The 25,881-nt window shown below is 38.2% G+C and overlaps 1 protein-coding gene across 1 annotated transcript in view; it reads left to right on the top strand.

Moving 5' to 3' along the window:
* The window catches only part of cacna2d3a (calcium channel, voltage-dependent, alpha 2/delta subunit 3a), a 118,230-nt gene that overhangs the window by 44,128 nt on the left and 48,221 nt on the right, over positions 1 to 25,881 (top strand). Inside the window, exons 5-10 of the mRNA XM_063463205.1 lie at positions 9,471 to 9,633; positions 14,696 to 14,827; positions 15,761 to 15,972; positions 16,981 to 17,055; positions 21,068 to 21,157; positions 21,795 to 21,908. Of these exons, the coding sequence (XP_063319275.1) occupies positions 9,471 to 9,633; positions 14,696 to 14,827; positions 15,761 to 15,972; positions 16,981 to 17,055; positions 21,068 to 21,157; positions 21,795 to 21,908 (786 nt within the window). The remainder of the gene's footprint in view (positions 1 to 9,470; positions 9,634 to 14,695; positions 14,828 to 15,760; positions 15,973 to 16,980; positions 17,056 to 21,067; positions 21,158 to 21,794; positions 21,909 to 25,881) is intronic.

Here is a 25,881-nt window from a genome sequence, read left to right as displayed (position 1 = left end):
ACAGAGTCTGAAAAAGGTTTTCACGAGACACTCTAATTTCAACATGCAATGAAAATACATACTTTGCTAACTGTGGTTTCTTCAGTAATAACACTCATACACCAGCTCAGTTTCTTTTATACCATTTGCTGGCATAGCAAACTCAGTATCACTCATGGTCATGCTGTGTGTCACTTCTAAACTAATAATTAATTGATCACTAACAGCAGAGGAGGATCAAAAGACACATATGATTACCTTGTTTATTTTTATAAAAGAAATGTTTAAATGCCGTTCAATCTGATCGTCTTATCTTATTCATCTTTCTCCCTGTTTTCATTATCACCCTGTTCTTACAGGTATCACTGAGATGACATCAGTCCTAATATTTAGACAACTTTGTGTTGTACTAACAAATATATTGGTAAATTTTAAATTTCACAGACAAAGACAGACTTTGCATTGTGTGACGACCTCATACGTATAATAATCACTATTTCTTTATCGGGCTCATCATGGTAGTACTAGATCATTGTCTTTGTTCAGTATGCTTGTTAGCGTGCCTATGTTTGGTTTATCTGATGGCTTATCTATGGGTAACTGGGCTAATATGTTACGGTAATTAAATTAAATTCTGTAATAAACATATTTCTTTTTATTGTAAATTGTGTTTAAATTGTCTGAGCAAAAAAGTGAAATGAAAGCATTCTTGAGGTGTGATCATGAAATGCAGAAGCTGTTTACCTGCATGTGAACATGCATGTATATTGTTGTAGCACTGTACGTGTACACCTGTGTAGGTGTGCATGGTTCATGTCTGTACTGCTCTGATGGTGGCATTTCTAATAGCGCTTTTTACTGCAGAACATGGTGAATAGATGGTAATTATTGCCAGCTGTGCTAAAAATACCACATCCTGTAGGGTGAAACCTCCTCCATCACTATTCTGAGTTTATTATAAAATGTTTGTGTGGTTTATTGCTATTGGATACATATTTGGCTGGCAGCGATTTGATAGGAATTTCCTTATCTATCCTTTCCAGAGCTCTTCTGCTTCCATGTGAAATTGGCACGGTAATCTGCTGCGATTTTCCTCTCTCACTCTTTTACCCGCATTGCTCATGTACTGTAAATAGGAAAGCAGAGAGCTGTCTCCCATGCACTCTCCAGCCAGCGAATCCTTCCTTGGAGGTTGGAAACAAACAGCCAATTGCTAAGCTCGATGTTGACTGAAAATGTGGCCCCAGTCAGGAGGGAGCAGTGAGAAAGAAATGCTTAATCTGTTTTTTTGTTCTCATACTCCCATGTCTGGGGTATTATCGTAGACTGCAGAGAGGTAGCCACTTGCTTGTTGATTTGCCAAGATGGCGTGCTTAATAATATCAAAAATGTATTGACCCATGTCTCTGCCTGTGTTTTCAAAGTATTGCCTGCTTCGATGTCCTGTCACATGTATGGGCACTTATGTGATTTTAGGATTTTTTTAAATAGCTATTTAATCAAGACTAGGCTTTGAACACCCATTGTATATTGCACAGTTACACACAACTGGTTGAGACAGATGGGTAAACTACCCTTAGCCTGGTACTGCTAGAGGTTTTTTCCTGTTAAAAGGGAGTTTTTCCTTCCCACTGTCACTTATAGGGGATTGTTTGATTTTTGGTTTTGTACCTTATAGTATGAAGTGCCTTGAGACTCTGTATGAATAAACTTGAATTGAATTGAAGTGAAACTTGCACACAAAGTAGTCTGAAGTACTCTGTTAACAGTGTCACAGAAAATGGTTCAAAAAGGTTCCCCACAGAGACAGAAACAGTGTTGATTGTTGAGTGAGGCAGTGGAGGTTTGTAATATTGAACTATCTCCTCAGCAACAAGCACACAGAGCATCAAGAGAAAGACACGTGCCAGTTAGACCCCATGTTGCTTAAAGCAAGCTAAACTTTGATAAAAGTGAAGTATGTAAGGTTGTACATTTTTCATTAATATTGGTGAACGTTAGTTCGGTAACAATACCAAAATAGCATAATGTGAAACAACACTGTAGAATATTATTAAGTGAGAATAAAGAAAAGACTTCAGTACTCACCTCAAACTATTTGCAAGCATCGGACTATTTTCTGTCAAAAGGCAAAATGCAGATCAAACTTGGAAGCATAGTCTTCAATTTTGTTCATCATGCTTTGTCTACCAATAAACTTAAGTAGTACCTACTGGTACATTTTTACATTTACCCACAAGCTAACATTAAAACTAAGAAAACCAAGTGGATTTAAATATTTGATGCAAACAAACTTTGTTAATCACTTTTAACAACCATAGCTGACTTTTTCCTCTATATTTCTACAAGCTCCAAGAGAAAAGGTCAGATAAACGCAGATAATTTCTATGTCACCTGACAAGGCAAGATAGAAACTCTCAAACACATCTGTGAGAGATTTGTTGTGAGGTGTGTTTGTGCATTATACCCCCATGTGGCTTCTATAGACTTCCAGACATGTTTGACTCCAAGTTGGTGAGCACAAAGTTTAAGCTGCGTGAAGTAGGATTTCAAGTAAGGCATATAAACTCTTACTTGGCCTTTTCCTCCAAGTTATTTACTCAATCTGCTGTCTTGTTTACCCCCTGATTACCTATATCCATGCCCCCGGTTGTTTTCGACTCACATTTTCACACTCTGGGAGTCTTCTTCCTTTCCAAACTGTGGCAAAAAGAGCAGGGAGGTGAGCGGGGAAAAGAGTAGAGTCTAAGTCAAGATTACATTAAAAAGTGAGCACCAGAGGGTGGGGCATCATGGTCAATCCTTTCCAAATCACATGTTGTGTCTTTTTCTCTTGAGGCTGTTGATCCACTGTCTGACTCTCTGCAGGAAAAATATTAAAATCAACAAAAAGTGTATGGTAGCCTTCAGATATATGGCTTGTACTAAACTGCATCGGTGCTCCTCTAGGAGGCAAATTAAACTTTTGCAGTGTGTGCTTTTTAGTTTCTTTTTCATTGACAAGCAATATTTTGACCTGATCTTGATCTGTAACTAAAAAAATAAATACGGGCTGATAGAAATATACTACACTCAACACAGTTTCCATTGTATGGTGTGCAGCCAGTGTTAGAGAGACAGCCACTTTGTAATTCTAGAGACAAAATCAGCATTATGTGCTTCTATTTGTAAGACATTCCTGCAAAATTGGCACAAATCTTCACATGTAGAACATTGTGAAATTTCCAGAGAAACTCTGGAGCACATTTACTAAAATAAATGTGCTCCACCTAAATCACCCTTCTTCCCCATTCTGATTGGCAGTTTGAACTTGACCATGTCTACATATCTAAATGCATTGAGTAGCTGCCATCTGATTAGTTAATTGCAGAAGACATTTGCATTAATGAGCAATTGAACAGGTGTACCTAACAAAGTGGTTGGTGAGCATTTGTTAAAAGGCTAATTTTCACTTAGCGATCAGTCTCATGGTTCTATATGTTCAAAAGTTGCGCCAAAGAATTAAAGGCAGAAAGTGATTGTTTTTGTAAATCCACTTAGCATTATCGTGTGATTATATCAAACTCAGTGCCATAATAATATTTTAATGTGAGGTGGTACATATTACACAATAAATGTATCCTTTTTGGCTTGCATTTTGAAAAAGGGAACTGAAAAGGCTCCACTTTTTACCTTTTGCTAACCCTTTATTCATCCTCTCCCTCTTTGTCTGTCCCACACTAAGTGAGTGGGTGCTGATGGTACAATCTCTCAACATAATGCACCGCAGCGTTAAAGATCAGGTTGTTAACACTATGATCTGGGACTGCATTAGCGGCACTGGGCACTCCTTTACTGTAATGCTGGAATGGCATAATTGACGTACTCAACACAGACACCCACACTTGGACACACATGCACACACTTGCACAGCCTCAAATCATACTCGGAACCCTGCATAGATGCAGAGACACACACACACAGTTACACATCATGGTTTGCCCTGGACTCCATTCAGACACCCACACTCGCTCTCGCACTATTGAAAATGTGCAATTTTAATCAAAATTAAAGACGGCATACTGTGAATATAAATGAGTTTGTTAGCAGATTAATTAGCTGTGTTATGTTTTTACTTTTTGTTAAGCATTGTGTTTTCTATACTTTGAACTGCTGTTGCCTCTGGTGACTTATCTTTCTCATTTCTGTTTTTCAAAACAATTAACACTTAACATATGCACAGCTTTAATTGTGTCTTTCAACTGAGTCGTCATTAAGTGTTGCTCTGTGTCTTCTAGGTAGCCACTTCTATAAGAAACCTTTGTTGTTTAAGTGTATATAGAGAGGTCACAATGTTTAAAATGTCATTTAAAAAAAGTAATAATTTCAATGGGAATCTCAAAATAATCATAAATAATCATAAAGAATACATAGAAACACTTCTCCACTTCTATTTTGTTTCATAATCAAATTTGAGCATTTTTTTAGTTGCTTTTCTTCCATCTGAGCTGCAATCAGATGACACTCACCTTAATTTACTCGACTCTTTAGTGCTATGACAAAGTGACAGACAAGTAGAGCTGTACTTACTACAGCTGCATCCACACTGAAAGAGATTATCTCATCACGCATCACCTATTAGCTGATTGCTGGTCGCTTGCAGATGTTGCACACTCTGGTTGCCTAGGTAACTCTTTAATATATTTATTACTAGGTCATATGTCATCCAAAACTATACTCTGCTCTCATTGTCACTAGCTTCAATCGCTCACCTGGAACTTGAGAAAATTTTACACTTGGGAGCTGGACACTTGCTGTTGTCAGTGATTATGTTGCTAATGGTGACATGAAGTTACAAATTACAATTAACCTTAAAAGGTATCTGATTAACCCATCGCTGCGGCAACACTGATTTAAAGCATCAAATCACTGCAACTTTATCATGATACAGAGTTTGCTTAAAATAAATTGAAGAGATTTTCAACAGAAAAAAAAATGTCTGTCTAGTTGTAGTTTCAGTGGATAAGTAGCAGATTTGAAAGCATGTCTCAGGAGGGAAAATGAGGCCAATAATTGGAATGGGCTAAGACATATCAATATGTCTGAGTGGATGACTGTAAAAAAAAAAGATCCAATTTACTGATGCAACAGAACGGTAAGGAGGCAAGCATGAGACAAAATGTGTTTCAAATCCACAGTGAAAAACTGTTTGTTATGGAGTGGGGTACTTCCACTGAATTGTCGACACTCTGACAAAGAGAAAGCAGCACTTCAGTCTTCAGAGACATGCTGCACACTCTGGTTTCCACCTTCATGAAGAGGTATACAATCCCCAGCAGGATAATGCCTGCTAACATACAGTATGTCAAAACGTTACATAAGAAGCACTTAAAGGCAGTTGAAGTGCAAATAGTGCTGAGTGTTATGGACTTAACCTTCACAGTCCCTGACCTCAAACATATTTGAACATTTATGGGGCACTCGGTAACTGAAAACGCCAACCATTCCTCATATCGCTAGAAGTTCTTTAGGATGACAACACCGTTATTCAGTTTTTATTCCAGATCTAGTTAAAATAAGGCAAAGGTATTCTAAAACCCCAAATCTTTTTATTAGATTCAATTACTCAAGGCAAGGGAAGGCAAGTTTATTTATATAGCACAATTCAACAGCAAGGTCATTCAAAGTGCTTTACAGAGACATAAAAAAACAAAAACAAATAAAAAGCATGATTTAAAATGAAAAAAACAAAAAAACAAACAAACAAAAAACATTAGATAAAATCAGTAGTTAAAATGTAAGTTTTGAAATTTAAACTTAAAAGTAAAACAGTGCGGATTTGGTGCTTTATTCAAATACAGCTGAGAACAGGTGAGTCTTCAACCTGGATTTAAATAAACTGAGTGTTTCAGCTGATCTGAGGCTTTCTGGGAGTTTGTTCCAGATGTATGGAGCATAAAAGCTGAATGCAGCTTCTCCATGTCTGGTTCTGACTCTGGGAACTGATAAACTAAACTCACTAACTCACTAAAATAAAAAAAACAACTTTAATGTGTTTATATTTTAATCATAATAATAGTAATAATGCTAATTTGTATTTTACAACAGGTGGATTTTAAAAAAAAATTCCACCTGTTGTATAGGCAGGGAATGAACAGGCAGATGGGGAGAGATATTAGTCTGTGACAACCTGGAAGTGCAACAGTTTTCCCGCAGATATAGCTGATACTAGCCAAGTCACATAAATGCAGAAGGGAGCCAATGGGAGCTGAACACCAGGAAGAGACAGAAGGTGGTGAGGAATGCACAACAAGCTAACAATGGAAACTAAGAAGCAGACTGAGCAGGAAGACAAAAGGGGAAAATTGAGTTGAGAGGCAGAAAAGCAAGTAAATGAGAGAATGATAGAAACGGTACAAAAGACACAGCATGAAGAGAGTGAAGACATAATGGAGCTTTACCTTAAGCACGTGCAGTCAATTTAGCTTCTGTGTGCCATATATTAGTGTGTGCATCTATGGGCTGTGTAAATGAAACTCCCGTTTTGTTAGTATTGGCCTTAAATGCTCAACATGTTAAGTAGAGATCAAGTATTTCTCTGCTGTGAAGTGGGTTTTACAAGTCCCTCTGCAATGTTGGCTAGCAAAGAAATCTGATGAGTGTTTTTAACTCCCCATAGCTTAATTTTGCTTGTTGCTTTATTAACATGGAGTTTATGTTTGTTAAAACTGTTAAATGATTTGATATTATAATAATGTTATAATATTATATATTATATTATCTTTTACAGTGTTCACAGCAGTTTTGCTTTGCCAGGATCAACAATAAGTAATGCAAATTTAAAAACATGTGAAAAATGATTTAAATGAAGACTTGATTGAATATTTAGCAACCACAAACGCAAGAGTTGTAATTTTCATTACTGCCATTCATACAGTCTTTGTGCAATGCATGTATTTCTTCTGGAGCTAGAGCTCTGAGAGGTTTAAGTACAGTTGTGCTGTGGCCGAGGAACTCAGACCTTCTTTACCAGTGGATAAAGGTACAGTTGCCAAAGGCAGATAGATCAAGTACAATAAAAAAATTAATAATAAAAAAAAAAATCTTGCTGTCATTTACAATCTCACCTGATTTCTCGATTTCTAATGTAAGGGAGATTCTGAGTTCCTGATCAAGTGGTATTGTAGACAAGATATATATTATAATACATTATTAGAATGACATATAGCTGTGAACACAGGCTAACATATCATTCCCTTTCACAGTTCCGCACAGTCCATATCTATTTTTAATATTTTCTATTTGTCCCTCTCAGCAGCTTCATCTCGTCTCCTTTCCTGATTTTTTTTTTCTATAATTATCATTAAGCAGTGAAAATTAATTCTGTTTCACTCCATTTGTATTAGTTAACAGCCTGTTTGTTTCAGAGTTACTAGGCTATAGTTACAGGCTTAAAGAAAACCCTTTAAAATATCCTCGCACTTCCTTCTATCTTTAAAGGCACATTTTGAAGTGATTCCCCAAAGCAAGACAGCAGAACTCAAATGAAAATGCCGATGTCAGAGTCAGCTAATTTAAATTCTGTTCATTTTGTTGGACTGAAAAACACAGGTACCGTACTGGATGTAGAAAATAGATGGCATTCCAAACATCATAAAGGTCAATGTGCCTACGATTTTTTTTTACAAGTCAAGTCCCCGAAGTGAGTTGCATACTAATGTACTTGTACTGTAACTAAATGCTTACAAATGCAATCTCATGCAGTGGCTGATGTTGTAATGTTGTGTTTGCTTATTTAATCTGCTTGCTGCTCCATATGTTTTGGTCATTTCATCGTTTTGTTTTTTTTTTTCTTCTCTTGCTAAAACCGAGTATAGCGAAAGATGAAATTGCTTGGACCAATCTTTTTAAGTTTGTGTTCATGCAGGAATAGAAAGAGTCAGGTAAAAGCCTAAAAATATGGAACAGAATATGCAACACTGATCTCCCTCACCTTGAAATGGCAGTGTTCCCCTTGATAAAAGGCTAATAAGTCTAATCAGGCCTGATTAATTACACCGATAGGCTCTGTTGTTGCCAGCCTAATTGATGGCTTTATCTGTGTTTTGCTCTGTGCTGAAGGGATGATGGTGCTTCACAGAGACGCTAGAAAGATTTAGCCCAAATGAAGGTTATTGGTGCCAGAATAGAGAACTGGGTTGATGGGGCAAGGGGTTCTTCCATCCCATGTAGAAAAGGGCCTACTGAGGTAAGTTGTAGGTCTATGGGCTAAGTGCTTGCCTCCATACAGATTGACTCTTTCCCTCAGTCTGCTGTCTTTTCAGTTACAGCTTATGCCTCAGGAAGTCCAGAGAGTGTCTGTACCCCTCTGAATGATAGCACATGTACTGAGGCTTTGTATTAGACTTGAGGGAACGGCTATTCATTTTTGTCAAGAGCCCTTTTCAGACCTTATTCTGTTTGATTACAAAAGAAATCATTGTGACTGTAAGCCATGTAATCGCCACTGCACACCTGCCCAAGGGAGTGTTGCTACTGCTACTGAGAATAAAAACAAAGTAAAGGATATAGATTTTTCAATTCAAGTAAGAAAGAAATTAACCAGAGCTTAAACGCATTTGTTATTCTAAGGACCCACATATTTGTAATCATTTTGAAGAAAACTGTATTTTGTTTAAATTAAATATAGGGGTGGTGGTTTGAATGTCAACTAAAATCAATTTGGCATCACTTGGGAGTTTTTGGCCACACTTGTAAACAATCCTGAAAAGGATAAGTGGAAGAGGATGGATGGATGACTTTTTTTTTATTTGGGCACAGTTTCACAACTAAAGACTGTTGTTTTTATATCTGTATCAAATAGTGTGACACAGATAGAATCAAGTCATGATAAACATTTAAACATGGTGGTTTCAGCTTGCATGCTTTTTGTACCTCTGTATATGTCTGTATAGTTTATTTCCATGTAAACACTGAGATGTTTTTCTTTCACTTGCTTCACTATGTTCATCTGATTGTTGTCTTTTGTTCTGCTTTAACTGTAGCCTTTGCAGGCATTGCCCTGTATGGTATCTCAGACTTAAGAGCCTTTGGGATGCTGGGAGTCATGTGCTCTATATTTATCCAGCTTTATGATTTATTAATAGTCTCCCCAGTATGCGCAGTACTAAAAATACACCAGAGCCAGTACATCTAGCTAGAAAGGGAGTGTTCAGAGGTTTGAGGAGAGATCTGTCAACTCAGCAGCTTTCCACTGTAACAACATGCACGTCTGGGATCATCCAAGGATTCAGGTTACCACAGTACGCAAACTCCTTTCTGATTCAGTGCTTTAAGTGACCCAGTACTTCTATACATTGGATTCTACTGAGTGATTGGGCAAGCTGAATATCGAAACTGAAATGCATGACTCTGTATGGCAGCTTCAGGGACTTTTTAGCTGTGTTGTGTATGTTATGTTGTGTGTGTGCCTTGTTTTATGTCTGTTTCTCTCTCTTTCTGTCTCTTTCTAGTATGAATACTTTAATGCAGTGCTGATCAATGAGGTGGATGAGGAGGGGAACAGTGTAGAGCTGGGAGGGGAATTTATCCTGCAACCCAATGACCATTTTAACAACTTGTCAGTCAACCTCAACCTCAGCGTGGTACAAGTGCCCACCAACATGTACAACAAAGGTACGTTCACGACCCCCAATGTAAAGTAAAAGTGCTTATGTTCAAAATGCATGTGCACAATACTGGCTTGGTTTAACCCTTAAATGGGTGAGAAAAGATATGTGGTAACTAAATGGACATCAAAATTGGCCTCCCCATGACTCACCGTGAGGGTGTAGAACCACATGGATTTCTCCCAGCCAATCAGCAAAGATCAGGTTATGTGACAGTGACACATCAGTAATGGCCTGGAGCATTTCAGACATCAATGTTGTTTTACAATTTGAGATACTAGGTTTTTCGCCCCTACCTACTCTCACACCTGTGGTCATAACATCAGAACAAGCTGTGGTATGTGGATGAAACCCATGTATTTTTATAGTTCAACAGTTAATCTAAATGTTGAGATCATTTTTGTTGTTGTTGTGTCACAAAAAATGACTAAAAACACTAGTCTAAAAATGTGGAATCAGAAAAAAAGTTGGTGTGTGAGCTGATGCGCATGTCAGGAGGCAGATTTGAATTCATTAACTTTAACTATTTGGATCATCCCTGCCACACACTGACTTAATTAGCAGTTAAATAATTAGACTTCCACTAATTTACTATCCACTTAAGTCCAACTCGAGAAGTCATGGCCTTGTACAAGGCTCAGCGGACACTGTGAATGTCATGTCAGCTTAACCAAGCTAACAGAGGCAAAGAAATTATATGGCGAGAGCGAGAAGGGAAGAGGGAGAAAGTAAATGAGAAAGAAAGTAGGTTAAGTCAGACTGATGGAAGGTCTGAGCAACAGATTAATTGCAGCTAGGTAGAAAAAAGAGAAGAAGGAAGTGAGAGTGACAGGAGGTGAATGAATGAAATGAAATGAATGAAAGTGCTAGGAGCTGGGGTTGGCAGGCTTGTAGGCTGATACAGCGAGAGCAAAAGTAATTTTGATTTGATTCACAGGCAAATGAGTAGAGTTACACACACACACATTCATACAAGCTAATACACACACACAGCTTTAAAGATTTTACTTTTGCGAGATTTGTTCGTGGGTAGCAATAACTTCAGCATATTAACTGGAACTTCAGGGAGCTTTTCAAGATTTCAAGCCTCACTTTTCTGTTAAAAGAGACTTATGTCTCTTTTATATGTCCTTAGAGTAAGAAAATGTATGTGTACAATTATTTAAAGCATTTGCAACCATTTTTGCAATAAATTTTAATTTTGTGAAAATTGCATGTGCATGTCTTTAATGCAGGATTTGCACTTTTTATGTTTAATGTTACAGGATGCTAGCTAGCACTATATTTTATTTTATTTTTTTTTACAAGTACCACGCTCTTACAGAAAGGGGGCTCGCAGGTGTTCAGATAGAAAATAGCCCTGTGCTGGAAAACACAAGGTGCTATATTAGGGCAGGTTTGGGGCTACAGGTGCAGCTGAGAGGATGAAAAATGATCCAAGAAGGCCAGTTTTAGTAACAAATCTAAGGTTTGAAGGGTCATCTGATGCTATTGCACTGCGCAGTGTTTCGTGTCATTGTAATGCAAGTTTTTAGAACTTTTTAAAAATCTATAGCAGGCAGTCTAACAGTCTTACTAAAATCAGAAGGTAATCTTTTCTTCAGTATATTAAATTGATAATGATTCTGAGCAAAGTTCTGGAATGAAAAAGCTGTTCACAGTGAGCAATCACAGTCATCTCAACCTGTTCATAATGCTGCTGAAGAGCTGTTTGTAGCCTCTGTACTTCATAAATTGTTTGGCATCAGCTGTGATGAATTGCAGTTTAGGTCCATGGCAGCAGAGAGCTCTCCCCCTCTCGAGAGAGATTAATCGCAAAAGGAGCTTGCCACTTTCAAACATCCATCTTTCAAAAATATATCTCACACAATCATTTTTATGATGCTGAATGACAGAAACGTGACATGGAAGAAGTAAACCTATGCACACATTTAAAGGGGGTCACAACAGTCCACGTATGGAAATCCAGTATGTATATTCATACATACACATAGCAATTGCTTTTCCAATTCTCTTCTTTCATGGTTTCTTACTCGTGATATTTAGCTTTCCTCCTTGATCAGTGGATGTAACCTAATAACATGAATGATGAAATTAACCTGAATCATGTGATTCAGGATAATAAAAGTAATATTTGTGCACATAAACATGTATATATAGTGTACAATGCTGTACATGATCATGGCAGCTTCTTAGATTGAAGTGGAGTGCATTAGCTGAGATGAATTTAAATGACAGATAATGGGGAAGTAGAGCCCATACTTCCTTCCTCATCATGAGCTGAGATTGTAATAGACACTCAAACTGCACCAGAAGTGACTATTGTTGTGTAAATATGGCCTGGATCAAATCCAGCCTCCTCTCAACTCCACTTCATAGAGGTGGATGGGTGTTTACTATCAAGAGAGGGCTTTAGTGTGCTAGCTTCCAGAAGAATAATTCAATCATGGCGTATTGGCATGACTGTTGACAGCAGAACAATGCTGGCAACGTAGACAATGATGGGGAATCTGTTATCTACTTTTCTTTCTCTTTGTCCATTAGGTACTTGTCTGTCTGTCTCCCAGTAATTTTCTAGCTCTTTCTATCTGCCTTCCTGTCTTTTTTATTGCTGTCTAAAGGGTATATTTTGTGTCTGTCCTGCCGTACACTTGTGTCTATCTGTCTGTTCATCCTTTTCTGCTCCCATCTTCCTCGCCCCGCTTCTGAACCAAGTAATAACCAGCTATAATAAGCTTGTCTGTCTGGTCTCTAACCAGTACATTCATAACGCTCTCAGCCTGCAAATTGAAAAGAAGGTTTAGTAATTGGATTTGCCATTTGGATAGCATTATAAGCAAATACTATTGCACATAATGTATGCAGTGTATAGATGCACATGGTTATTGTGGAAGATGTGCAATGAATAAGCCCACATTTCCAGTTTTAGCAGCTTGATGCAATATTTAGCTTACTTGAAGTTCATAGCTGTCTCTGTTTGTCTGTCTATCTATTGGCACTAATATAGTAACCCTTATTTTGTCTTAAATTGGTCGTTTTTGCTTTTGGGTTTTTAATTGCCAAGCTATCTGAGTTTAATTGTAGCACGATATTTATAGAATCGATATCACTAAGCCTATAACTGTAAGTATAAATTCAGGATGCAGTAACTACTTAGACAAAGTGCAGTTTAGCACTGGTTTGTAAATTACTGCATATATATTAAAAAAAGTTATTTTGAAAACATAAATGTTAAATAATAGCAGTAAGGTTTTACTCATCAACAAAACATAAAATCATCTGGTCCCCAGCAACCTCAGAATAACTGCAAAACAGGACATATTACACCATGTCATTATTTATTTAACAAATATTAAGACAAAGATTCAGGAGCAGTGTGTGAAAGACTAAGTATACCCTCACTATGTCCATAGGAATTAAGAGGAGCATCCAAGTGAGGCTAATCAGATGCATTTGACTACCGGAGCAAGTGTGAGCACCTCTATAAAAGCAGAGGCTATGGCAGTTTATAGATCAATCTAAATATGATGCAAAATGTGACAATGTGTTGAAAAAATGTAAAATTGTATTTTGAAATTTCCAGAGCATTCAGGGTTGTGTTAACATAATACCAAAAAGGAAAGACATCAGCAATGCTGAATGCTCCCCATCAGCCTGAAAAGGGTTATAAGACCATTTCCAAAAAATATTAAATCCATCATTCTACTATGAGAAAGCTTATTCACAAGTGGAAAATGTTGAAGGCAGTTTTCCCAGGAGTGGAGGTCCAGGCAAATTCACCCCAAGGTCAGGTCGTTCAATGAAAAACCGCAAAACACCCCTCAGACTCTACAGGCATCAGTTAGCGTGTTAAACGTTAAAGTTAGTGACAGAATGGATAGAAAAAGAGTGAACGAGTGTGAGTTGTTTTGAAGGGTTGCCAGGAGAAAGCCTCTTCTCTCTAAAAAGAACATTGCAGCACAGCTTAGATGGCCAGTGTGCATCTGAACAGACCATAAGACGTCTGGAACAATGTTCAGACAAGACAAGTGTCAAACACAGCATGTCAACATAAACATATCATACCAACTGTAAAACAGGGCAACAGAGAAGTTAAGCTTTGGCCTTTTTTTTGCAATCACAGAAACTGGGCACTTTGCAGTCATTGAGTCAGCCATGAACTCCTGTGTATCAAGGTCATTTCAAGTCTACTAAAGTATAAACACTCTATACTAAAGTGTTGCTGCCTGTCTGACAATTAAAGCTTGGCTGAAACTGGGTCACGCACCAGGACAGTCATCACAAGCGCAGGAGCAAATCTACAACAGAATGAAAAAAGAAAAAGAGGTGCCAAGTCAAAGTCTAGTATTCAGCTTCACTGAAATGCTATAGTGGGACCTTAAAAGAGCTGTGCAAGAACAATTGCCTACAAATCTTAATGAACTGAAGCAACGGTGTAATGAAGAGTGGGACAAAATCCCTCTACAACAATGTGAGAAAGTCAGACAGAAAACAATTCATTTACGTTACGCCTGCTGAAGGTGGCTCTACAAACTACTGAATTATGGAGTTTACTTAATTTTTTACACACTGCTTCTACATTTGGCCTTTTTGTTAAATAAATAATAGCATATTGCTGTTCATCTGTGGTTGTATTCACCTTTCTTGTAAGACCTGCTAGGAGTTTTTTTTAATGTCCTGATACATAAAACTTGAAAAGAGGCGTACTTTCTTTTTACCATGACTATATATAATTATTGCACTTTTTATGGGTTAAAATTCAGCAGTCTCCTCTATCCTGCCTCTTTTTCATCCTTTTAATATTGTTTCTCTTCTCTCATTTTTTACTCTGTTTTTCTGCTAACTCCTTTCCTGGATCTCTCTGAAATGAATAGTGCCTGGTAGTAGTCTGTGGACATGCAGCGTGTGATATGATATGACTGAATGAGCAGGCACCAGAGAATATATGCTCCAACCTCCTGGACCTCAATATATATATATATATATATATATATATATATATATATATATATATTTAACCTTTTTTCCTCCCTTCAATGTTTGTCTGCCTCTCCATTTTTCTCACTCAGACTCCGCAATTGTGAATGGAGTGTACTGGTCTGAGGCCTTGAACAAAGTGTTTGTGGATAACTTTGAGAGAGACCCATCACTCATATGGCAGTACTTTGGCAGTGCCAAAGGCTTTTTCAGGCAGTACCCAGGTAAGTGTGTGTTTGTTGTAAGGATGGATGTGATCTGGGGATGACTGTCTGTGTTTTTGTAATTAAGTGGTTGTCTTTATGAAGCAGAAATGGGAATCTTCAGTAACTGACAGCAGGAGAATGGAGGTTAGCAATAAGATAGAGGGGAGTAGAAATGCAGAACAGTGGAAGTTTGCCGAGATTAGACTCTGTGTAAAGAAAATAAGAAAAAAAATTAAAACATTTGACACAGGTGAGGTGGCATAAATATTTTTATAGGAGAAGCATTATCAAAAAGGGGGGGATAGATGTTATATTTAGCATTGAATATGATGAAATCCACAGAAAGTGTTTTACTTTTCTGTTTTCTTAACTTTTTACTTTTTTAACTATAAATTTAAAAAAATAAAATGTTAAATGTTCAGTGATTTTACACTGTTATCATAGGGCTTCCTCAGCTGTCCACTGTAAGCATCTGACCTCAGTTCCCCCAAAGTCATTACTGCATTAATCAATTCTTTGCTTAAATAACCCATCAAATCATATTTTCTGTCAACTGGAAAAAAGCCCAAAACAAAACATGAAAATACCCTGCAGTGTGTTTTGTGGAGTGTTCTGTGTATTTTTAGTCAGAACAGTCACTCTGCACTAAGGTGCTAAAGGGACTGCCAATTGTGCAACATAAGTTAAAAAAAAAAAAGATGTTTTAATATAAAAGAATTTCTACATAGCAGGATACTGTAAGGGCAAATGTATTTTTAAAGCAACGTTAAATTCAACTGTGATAGAGAAAGAGTATGTTTTGGTACAAAATCCCAAAGGTTGCTTAAAGAAATGACTTCTTGGCCCACCTTTTTTTTATCACTTAGCTTAGATAGGTAACTTTATTTTTCTTAGTACTCCAGTACTTTAGCATCTCATTGTGCATCTATTTGATTTGTGGCATTCTTAAAGGAATCAAATGGAAGCCAGATGAGCATGGAGTTATTGCTTTTGACTGTCGAAACCGGAAATGGTATATCCAGGCTGCCACCTCTCCAAAGGACGTGGTGATCCTGGTGGATGTAAGTGGCAGCATGAAAGGCCTGAGACTGACTATCGCCAGGCAGACGGTTTCCTCCATACTGGACACTCTTGGAGATGACGATTTTTTTAACATCATTGCTGTAAGTCTGCACAGTCGAAAACATTGTTAGACTCGGATAGGTGCGCAAATGTATTCACAAAAACAAACAAACAAAACAAAAAACAAAGACCCACATCTTTTCCTTCTCAGATCAGAGGAAATGCTGGAACGAATCAACTTTCTCTCCTGTCATGCTCACAACCAATTAACAGTCAGCTGAATGGAGATTTAAAATGCAAAAGAGGCAGTTGTGATTGGATCCAGCCTCAGGCACCTAAAATATTGTTATCGTATTTCAGCGTGATGCAACTCTGCAAGTGTGTGTATGACCGTGCGTGTGTGTCTGATGTGATTTCACATCAAAACATTTCCATAGTCACTTTCAGTCGCTTTCCTCACTGAGCAAAGTTTTCATTATCATTTAATATCCTAATCATGTTGAAAACTCTTCTTTGGAAAAATAGAGAAAAAGAGGATTTGACAATCAGGCAGAAACACATTGTTTCCCCAGACTCTCTTTAAAAGGATATGTCATTTTGACTTATGTGTTTCCTCTTTCCTCTTTTTGTTTGTTATTTATTACTGTGTCACTTTTACGGTGTTGCACACATTCTAAAATGGAAATAGTATTATTTTGTCTAAAGTATTTGCAGAGGTGGAACAAATTATGTGTATGCTCATGCAGCGAGATTTGGATATGTGGGGTAAAATGTCTACACATCCAAAGAAGTAAAACAAAAAAAAAAACCATATTCACACACACATATGCACATAAACTGAAAAGGGCAAAGTTACTTGCTTTGGAAGAATGCACTATCACTGCTTTTCTTAGTCTAATTTTAGCTGTTTTTAAGGCATTGAATGGTAGATAGGTATCATGACATAAGGGTTTATATATCCTGTGCAGTGTAATGTGCAGTTTTCACCCAGATGAGTAAAGTTTTTAACATCTTCACACTGCTTTTTTCATGGTAGATTAAACAGCTCGTTTTGAATGCTGGGTTCAAAGTAATGAACATTAATACTTTGTACCTGTGTAATTCTCCAGTACAATGAGGAATTGCATTACGTGGAACCATGCCTGAATGGAACTCTGGTCCAAGCAGATGTCACTAATAAAGATGTAAGTATCTCCTAATGTTACAGACAAATTTAGGTCCGAGTCCATAATTACACCAACCTGGTTTGAGGATTTAAGCATAACGCTTTCTAAATAGACTGAGACTTTTATTATTTTTTCTTTAGGGCCAAAACAACTATTTCAGTCATTTCTTAGTTCAGCTGCTGGAAGTTACACTTATAATTTGCTCAGTGCAATTTTAGAGTCAAGGGGACTTTAGTCTTGAGGTGACATTTGTGTGTCCTCTTCATAATAACGATAGGAAATATTCTAATATTCTATAATCTGAGCAAGAGATGGTAGCAATAGGAATTAATAAAAATTTAGAAATTCTCTTATCAGTATCACTTATCTATTTGATTCCTTATTGAGCCTCTTATCGATTCTCATTGGGTTATTATTGCTCCGCTTTGAGAGTCACCACCATCTCTAACCAGCATATTACAGACATTACATTCATGCAAATTAATTGTATACTGTGTGCTCTAACGTTTGTGTATTGTGGAGAGAGCTTTCCCTTCTTTATTGTGATCAGTGTTGGGGTTCTTACTCAAAAAAAGTAATGTATTACTAATATCATCATATTATTTAGGTATGAACAAAAAGCCGACAACACCAAACAAAGATGACAACCAGCACACATACTTTAAAATTATTCTAATGTAGAACCATGAAAAGGTAGAAACGGAGGCTGCAGCTGACTGCTCATCAGTTTATTACCTGTTGAAGTCCAGGGTAGGCTGCTGGGAAGGCGTCTGTATTCACTCAGCTTTAACGCCTCTCTGGGTTCTTGGCTAGCTTAGTGTTAGCATGCTAGCTGTGGGTGCAAGTGTTTGCAAAGAGCTAAGTTATGTTAGCAGCATATTGCAGTTGTTTCTGTCCTGGATGCAGCTTGCAAACCAATTTGCTCTTGTTCTTTTGTGCAATAAAAATAAAAGTAATGTCCATATCCATGCTGTAGACTGCACCACTATTTTCCTCCTCTAGAACACAAACTGACAGCTGATTATAGCACAAGTGCAAGTGGAACTGATAGGCAGGCAGACTAACAATTCCAAGGATTTTAAATACTGGTTACTTACAAGAACCATTTCTCCATTCCCAGTCGTAGCAAAAAGGAGTGTGTTCATCTTAGGAGAGGTCCAACAATGGACCTCTGAGAAAATTCACATGCAAGTTTTCCTTATTCAGATTCATAATTACAAAGTTACCTGAAATGGTCCCTGTCTTATAAATATGCTCTGAACCCGAGCATAGCTAGAATATGAGAACTGCACCCTAACTGTAAATTTAACATAAACTTACAATGACCATGGGCTTGCTTAAAGCTATGTATGTGATGTGCTAATCAGATTGGTGTAGTGAGACTAGCGCGAAGGAGTCCGGTGCTAGAGAAGTACAGTGTTTATTCTTTGGAGTGCATTATGTTTGCATACGTAGTTTCAAATTTTCATGTCAACATGGTGCAGTTCCTGCTATTATTGAGGCATGATTCCCTTCTTCATCTCTGAGACTCTGATTTATGCAGCATAGACTACATCAAAAATCTGGTTTCTCCTAAAACCGTTAAAGGTTTGTTTCAAAAATTCAGTTAACCTCTATTCTTACATTCTCAAAGTTTTTTGACACAGCTGTTTTCTAGCACAAAGATTGATGGATGCCTTCCATGCACTACATGAAAGTAGTGCAGAATTCTCTGTGGGTTTGTTTAAGTTAGTTTCTGTTTACTTTGTAGTGTACACTTATGCATATGGATTAGCATTGTGTGTTTAATTTCAGATGGTAGTTTAATGTTGCCTGAGTCAGCCAGCTGAGAGGGGAAGGCAGTCTGCAGCAGTAGATAAGGCTAATGTCTTCTGTTTCAGCTGAGGGCAAGAAGTAGTTGTCACACTGGAGATTTAAACATACTGATCTGACGTTTGAAAATATGTTTTTTCACGCCCAACATCAAATGTTGGGGCAAAAACCCACATTAAGTTTTCATGTGACACACATGAATATGACTACATTAATAGTATTTATTTGTCCATATGCATGTCAACAGGTATGTAAATATGTGGAGGTCATTCATGTCTTGTTGTCATTCACATGTGCAGTAGTTTTAAAGAGAGATATTTTAAAGAGATGATCTCTAACGTCATCTCTATTGGACTTTCTCTGTACAAATAGAAACATGTTTGACTTACACTGGAATCTGAAGCACTGATTGTTTGTTATCTGAAACAGACTGAACTTAGGATTTAAATGACTCTTGTGAGCAGAAATGTTTTTTTCTTGTGTTTAGTAAGAGAAAACTTCCACTTCAAACTATTGGTTTGAGCAGCGCAGTGCCTGTTGATTTATTTCTGAAACAGACCTGTTTGACTCCCTTCTTCACGCATTGCTCTTCTTTGTTCAACAACGCCCCTGTTTTGTGCAGGTATCGGATTTGCATCTGTCCTCACGTTGAGTTAAATAACTTATCATGGCAATCAAAAGCTTTGGCTTAGCAAGCTGCAATTTGAGATATTTTGGTTATTCATTAAAATGTCCTTGTACCCTGGCTTCTTTCATTTCACTGATACGATCGCTTTTAAGAATCAAAGGTGTCTGAAGGATTGAAGAAGTTTGATGTGCAATGCACATTTCTGAGCCTTTTGGTTCAGGACAAAAGGTTGGGAACATTAAGCATTGCATTCACACAGACACACACATTTTCAATCTGCCACTTTAGTACACTGCTGTGCCAGGAATTGAACATGGCCCGCTGTGCTGAGAAAAATCACTTCAATCTTAGCTCACAAGCACTCACATGCACACTTGCAAGCAATAGGTAAAGTTTGCTATGCTCCAGGGTACAGCCTTTTGTTGAAACAGATTAACCTTTTTATCCACATCCATGGATAGCTTGTGTTTTTGCCGATGTGGGTGTGTTTGAAACAGTGGATGTTGGTTTTGTATACACATTTATCTGTACATTGCACTTGCATTATATGTGTGTGTGTGTGTGTGTGTGTGCGTGCTTGCTCCCAAGTGGGCAAAGCTCTGAAATGGCCTTATGTTTCTTATGACCCCCCCACTGTGTACCAAGAGACTTTGGTCCTCCCATGAGTAAGGAACAAAAGACAGGAAAAGATGACGATAGTGGTAGAAAAAGGGAAGGGAGCAGGGATTGTAGCTTTGGGGTATAGGTTTAGTCTGTTTCTAAATCATGAAACCTGATTGCATTCATGGCTTATCATGCCTCTATTCCCAATGGTAAAACTGATATACGTAAAAGGGTCACCTGCATGGATGGAGAATTGGTTTTATAAAGTTGCTGGATTTAGCAAATCTCAGGAGGAAGTGTTCAAAATGCCAATTACAGAATCTAAGTATCTATAAATAGATTATACTGGATAATGGGGACTGTGTATGTGTGTGTGTGTGTGTGTGTGTGTGTGTGTGCGTGCGTGCGTGCATGCGCCATGTATTTGTTACCCCAAGGCTGTTACAAGTAATGAGATGTGCACATGAGACCTGTTCAGTTGCTGAAAACATTAAACTCACCATGAATTGCTAGAGAAATAATGTATCCTTTGTAACACAATCATGCCTGTGAGCAGATGCGCACACACACAAACTCATGTATACACATATACTCGGTGCAATAAATGACGCTGAGCTAAAAGCAAGGGAAGGGAAAACTGGTCATTATGGTTTTTTCAGTCAGTATGTGACATTTCACTTCAAGATAATGTGGGAGTTTGCCAGATAAACTGGCTCAGGACTGAATTGAAGAGCCCATTAGACCATTGATGCAAACTCTTCACACATAAATGATGGCAAACCAAATTCAGTAAAATATTATCTAGGATAGGAACAGTGAAAAGTAATAACTCTGCATCTTGTTCCCCTGCTTTTGTAGTTATCTCTTGCCTCTGCCTTTGTTTTTTCTTCATAAAGACCTATAATTCTGTCACCTTTTGTGGTTTTGTCACTTTAGTTCTCTGCTTTTTTCAGCAAGATCGTAATGTTCTCAAAACCTTTTCCCCAGCATTTCCGGGAACACCTCGACAAGCTGTTTGCTCAAGGCATCGGGATGTTGGATATAGCTCTGACTGAGGCTTTCAATCTTCTCAGTGACGTAAGTAACGCACTCATGCATGATCACGGTCATACACGCACACAGACGCACTCTTCAAACACGCATACACATCAGTTTTATGCATAAAATTAATTAGGGCTGTAATTAATAGCTAAATCAACTGATTCATGCAAAATCCAAGTAAACAAGGCACTCGATGACTCAGGTTACTGATCTGACATTTCCTAATTATGGACATGTAATTAATCAAACAGTCATCCGGACAAAGACAAAGACACACAATCTAAATATACGTATATTCAACAGCATGTATCTTTTAAAGCGTACCCTGAAATGACAAAGGCACTGACATGCTGCATAATGACGCCTCACTGTAATTTTATCTCACAGTAGCCCTTCTACCTTGCGTTCATGCATGCGTATTGAAGGCGTGCTATTATAATTCCATTAACTCACTGTTACAACACAGTTAGCGTCCATGATCCAGTGGAGAGTCTTGTGATGATACATTATAAGCTCTAATGGGAAGGAAGTGGAAGAACTGTTTGTTAATGATTGAACTGGTTAAATTTACATTTGACTGGATGAGAGCTTTTTGTTCTTTGATCATCACGTAGTAACCCTCTGTTTTTCTCCTTCTTTGTCTTTCTCTGTCTGTCTGTCTCCCGATGTCTAGTTCAATGAGACTGGGAGGGGCAGTGAGTGTAGCCAGGCTATTATGTTGGTGACAGATGGGGCAGTGGATACATACGATGCCATCTTTGCCAAGTATAACTGGCCAGAGAGGAAGGTAGTGTATCAGAACACACAAGCGCACACATCATATTATTCTGCAAATATGTTCCAAGACATTCGGGGCAACTCATCTCAGTTTCCCATTATACTTTGGTCACAACTTCACGAGCATGTAACCATGTATACCAGTGTTTGATGAGAAGTGGAGAGAGGTGGACTAATGCCCTCATGTGGCTATGAATGACTTCTTAAACGCACTGTTGAGAAGAGCATAAGTCTTTCTGACCCAATGTTAAAAGGAACCCCTAAGATCTAATGTGCTTTCAAGTGCACTATACTGCCAGACATATTTGCTCGTCTGCCTTCACATCCATATGAACCTGACTGACATCCCATTCTTAATCCATACGGTTAAATATGATATTGCCCCATCCCATAACAGCTTCAGCTACAACAGCTTCAACTATTCTAGGAAGGCTTTCCACAAGATTTCCACGAGAATTTTTGAGGCTTGCAGTCTGCACTCAATTTATCCTAAAGATGTCAGGACTCTTCTGCAGGCCAGTCAAGTTCTTATACACCAAACTCACAAATTGTTCCCACAAAGTTAAGAGCATGAAATTGTTCAAAATGTTTTGGTATGCTGAAGCACGAAGATTTACTTTGACTGGAGCTAAGAGGCTGAACCCCGCATCATAATCCTGCCTCTACCAAACTTTACACTTGGCTCAATGAGGTCAGGCAAGTACCGTCTCTCTGTAAGTGTGATTCGTCACTCCGCACAACATGTCTAATTTGAAGTTTGGAGGTCTGTAGTGATTGACTCTTTAGAAAGTTGCCGACCTCTGCACACTATGCACGTCAGCAATTTACATGGTCTACCACTTCATGGCTGAGTTGCTGTTGTTACCTATCGTTTCTACTTTGTTATAATACCACTAATAGCTGATTGTGTAATATTTAGTGTAGAGGAAATTTCACAACAGAACTTTTCGCACAGGTGACATCCTATCACGGTACCGCACTGGAATTCACTGAACTCCTGAGAGCGACCCATTCTTTCACAAATATTTGTAGAAGCAGTCTGGATGCCTAGGTGCTTGATCTTATTTATCTGCGGCAATGGAAGTGACTGGAACACCTGAATTCAGTCATTTAGATGGGTGAGTGAATTGGCAATATAGTGTACATAAATCAACAGAAAGAATGAGAAGGGCACTGTTCTACAGGGTTAGGGCAATGACTTCTAATTATGCAAAATTATTTTGGAGATTATGTATCGGAATTTCAGGAGCAGGACCTCGCCTCCAAACACGCTCCTTCCGGTTGTCATCTATATAGGTTCCCCCAGTTCTGCAAGCTGTTCATTCTCGTTTACGTGCCCCACCCCCCCTCCCTCCTTGTTCTCAATGTTCTAACTTCTTCATTTCTATTTAGTGCATGGGGATCTGCCAGGCCTGGGAGCCATCGCCAGTCCCCTTCGAGGCCTTCCCCACACCGCAGCTCAATTCATGTCAAAGCATTCACTTTTACCTACTAAAACGCTGTCAAACCTAAAATGAGGACGTGGGCCCAGCTAGTGAAATAACTAAATTAGAAATACAGTTGCTTGAGAAATGTTCACTGTCTTGGTAAATCTATCTAAAAAGACCACTAAGATCACAGTTTTTCTGTATTGTTTTCTGTTTGTGCAGTAAATCTTTTTGACAAGCAGAGGGCATTGAGTGTATCCAGTATGGGATCTTTTTGAAGTACTTGTAACAGTGCATAGCCCCGTTGAAAAAGACAACACACTTTTGCTGCTGTCCTGCAGTGTTACTGTGGTGCTTTCTGACCTGTCATGAAATGCAACCGAAGCGCAGAAAAGATGGAGGGAGGAGACAAAAAAGGTTTATTCTAAGGTCATTTTTTTTTCTCTAAAGGAAAACTTTTGAAGCTTAACAGGTCAATGATAGAAGTATCAAATGCAATAGTACATATTCACTGTCATCACACACTATATACAGTATACATACTGTAAAAGTGAATATGACTTTAAAAGACACAAACAGTTCCATTACCTCAGGTAAATCCTAAATGCTTTTATGCAGGTTGAGAGGAGAGGGCTTTGAGATTAGGCAGTTGTTGGTGTTAAGACATATTTTTAGTCAATTTTAACACTGACTCTGAGTAGATGTTTCTGTGTATCATTATGGATGCCTTTTAGTTACTATTAGTGCCACACTTGCACATTGTGTTTCTGTATGTCTGGTACAGTCTGTATTAAAACTGCCGAAAGCTCTCCCCTCCCGACAGCTCCTGCCTCAAGGCTGAACATCAGTGAGCAGAGAGGGGACAAGGCTGCTAGATAGTTCCATTTAGAAGAAGCCCCACTGATAATAGAAGTCTTCAGTCTCTGTCACTCTCTTCAGTCTGCCCCCCCCACCCCCACCCCACCCCCAATCTTCCACCTCCACCCACCACTGCTGTTTTTTTAATGGATTCCTTCCAACCCATCTTAGAGCTTCACCACTGTTGAGAATCGCACCAACTATACAAACAGGCTTTGGCAAATGTGAATGCTAAAAACATGATAAATGTCTGTATTCAGACAGCATGTGTTACACAAAAAAGATCATAAAGGGTTGATTACCATAAAAAAATAACAGCCGTGATAAAAAGTCTAAAACATTTATTTTCTTCCTGTTACACCAGCGATTATTTTCAAAGTGATTTTCTCTTAATGGTCAAACGTTAGCTTTTTTTTCCTTCACATTTTTGAAACTGAAGCAAAACATAACTTACTAAAGACTTACTAAAACCAGCATCACACAAAATATTAACATAACCACACCTGTATGATGACTGTCACCATACAAAACACCGACATGCTTTTTACACACCCTCTCATACACATGCTTATCTACTCTCCTAGCAAATAAAATCTTTTAAACACAATGCAGCACATCCTGTGACCATACAGGGCTGTGAAATGGAAATCTCAGCGTTGTTTGAAGTGCCTTTCAAAAAATGAGGAAAAAAGCCGATGGCATTGATTAGAAAAATCATGAGTCCCTTGACTTAAAACACTGACAATTTCCTCTCTGTAGTGTTGCCAAACTCTATCTATTACCTGAGACTGTAGCCTGCTGAGTTGTAAAATCCCCAGACAGCTAATTTGTGATCAAATTGTTTGGCAGGTGAACTGCCCTCAGGGACAGAAACCTGGGATGTGCCATCAGTGTATTATGTAAACTGAATACGGTGTTCCAAGCTGGAACAGATTAATGCCAATTAAAGTTGAACACTGTGTACATGCGCTTAAAAAATTCTGAGTTGACTGCCTGACTGCACAAATTCCATTAATTTGTATTTGCTGATATTGCTCTAGGCTTATAGCACTATATTGCATCCAATGACGTATTGTAATCATTTCAAGATTAGTTTTTTGTTGTTTCTTTTTTTTTGTTTTTAATTAGTGCGTCACAGTATTGTATCCTTTGCTCTTATTTCCTTTTCAATATACTGAAAAGTCTGTACGGGCACAGTGAATCAGATGATTTGTTATTAGGAAATTTCCACTGGATGCAAAGCGCTGCACTGAATGTGGGAGCTTGTAGTGTGCCCGTAGACATAACTGTAGAAACTCCTTGAGAGGCAAAGTGAAACAAGACATCCCTGCCTATTGAAAGATGCTGCACAGAGAGCCACATGTATATCTGATATACAGACTGATATGCTATCCTACATACAACAATGACCATGCTAGCTTTTGAATTGTCTTTGTGCACTGCCTATACCTTATCTGTCACCACCGTTTGGCAGTGCATCACAAGGCAACATCACCCTGCATTTGCCAACATTGTGCCTCGTTTTCCTAGGCGGTTAAGCATAACTGCCTGGAGAGTGGAGATTACTCAGCACTACAGCCTAGAAAGGACAATCCTTAGGCTCTCTCGTGTAAATGAGAAGAATTGACTAAGACCTAGACTGGTGATACCAAGAGCACTCATGTGCCAGTCTCAGTGTGTCTCAGCCTCACAATTTGA

This window comes from Pelmatolapia mariae, linkage group LG20 (assembly GCF_036321145.2).
Source record: "Pelmatolapia mariae isolate MD_Pm_ZW linkage group LG20, Pm_UMD_F_2, whole genome shotgun sequence".
NCBI lineage: Eukaryota > Metazoa > Chordata > Actinopteri > Cichliformes > Cichlidae > Pelmatolapia > Pelmatolapia mariae.
The sequence above is the reverse complement of the archived record's forward strand: the minus strand, read 5'-3'. Positions and strand labels throughout refer to the sequence as shown.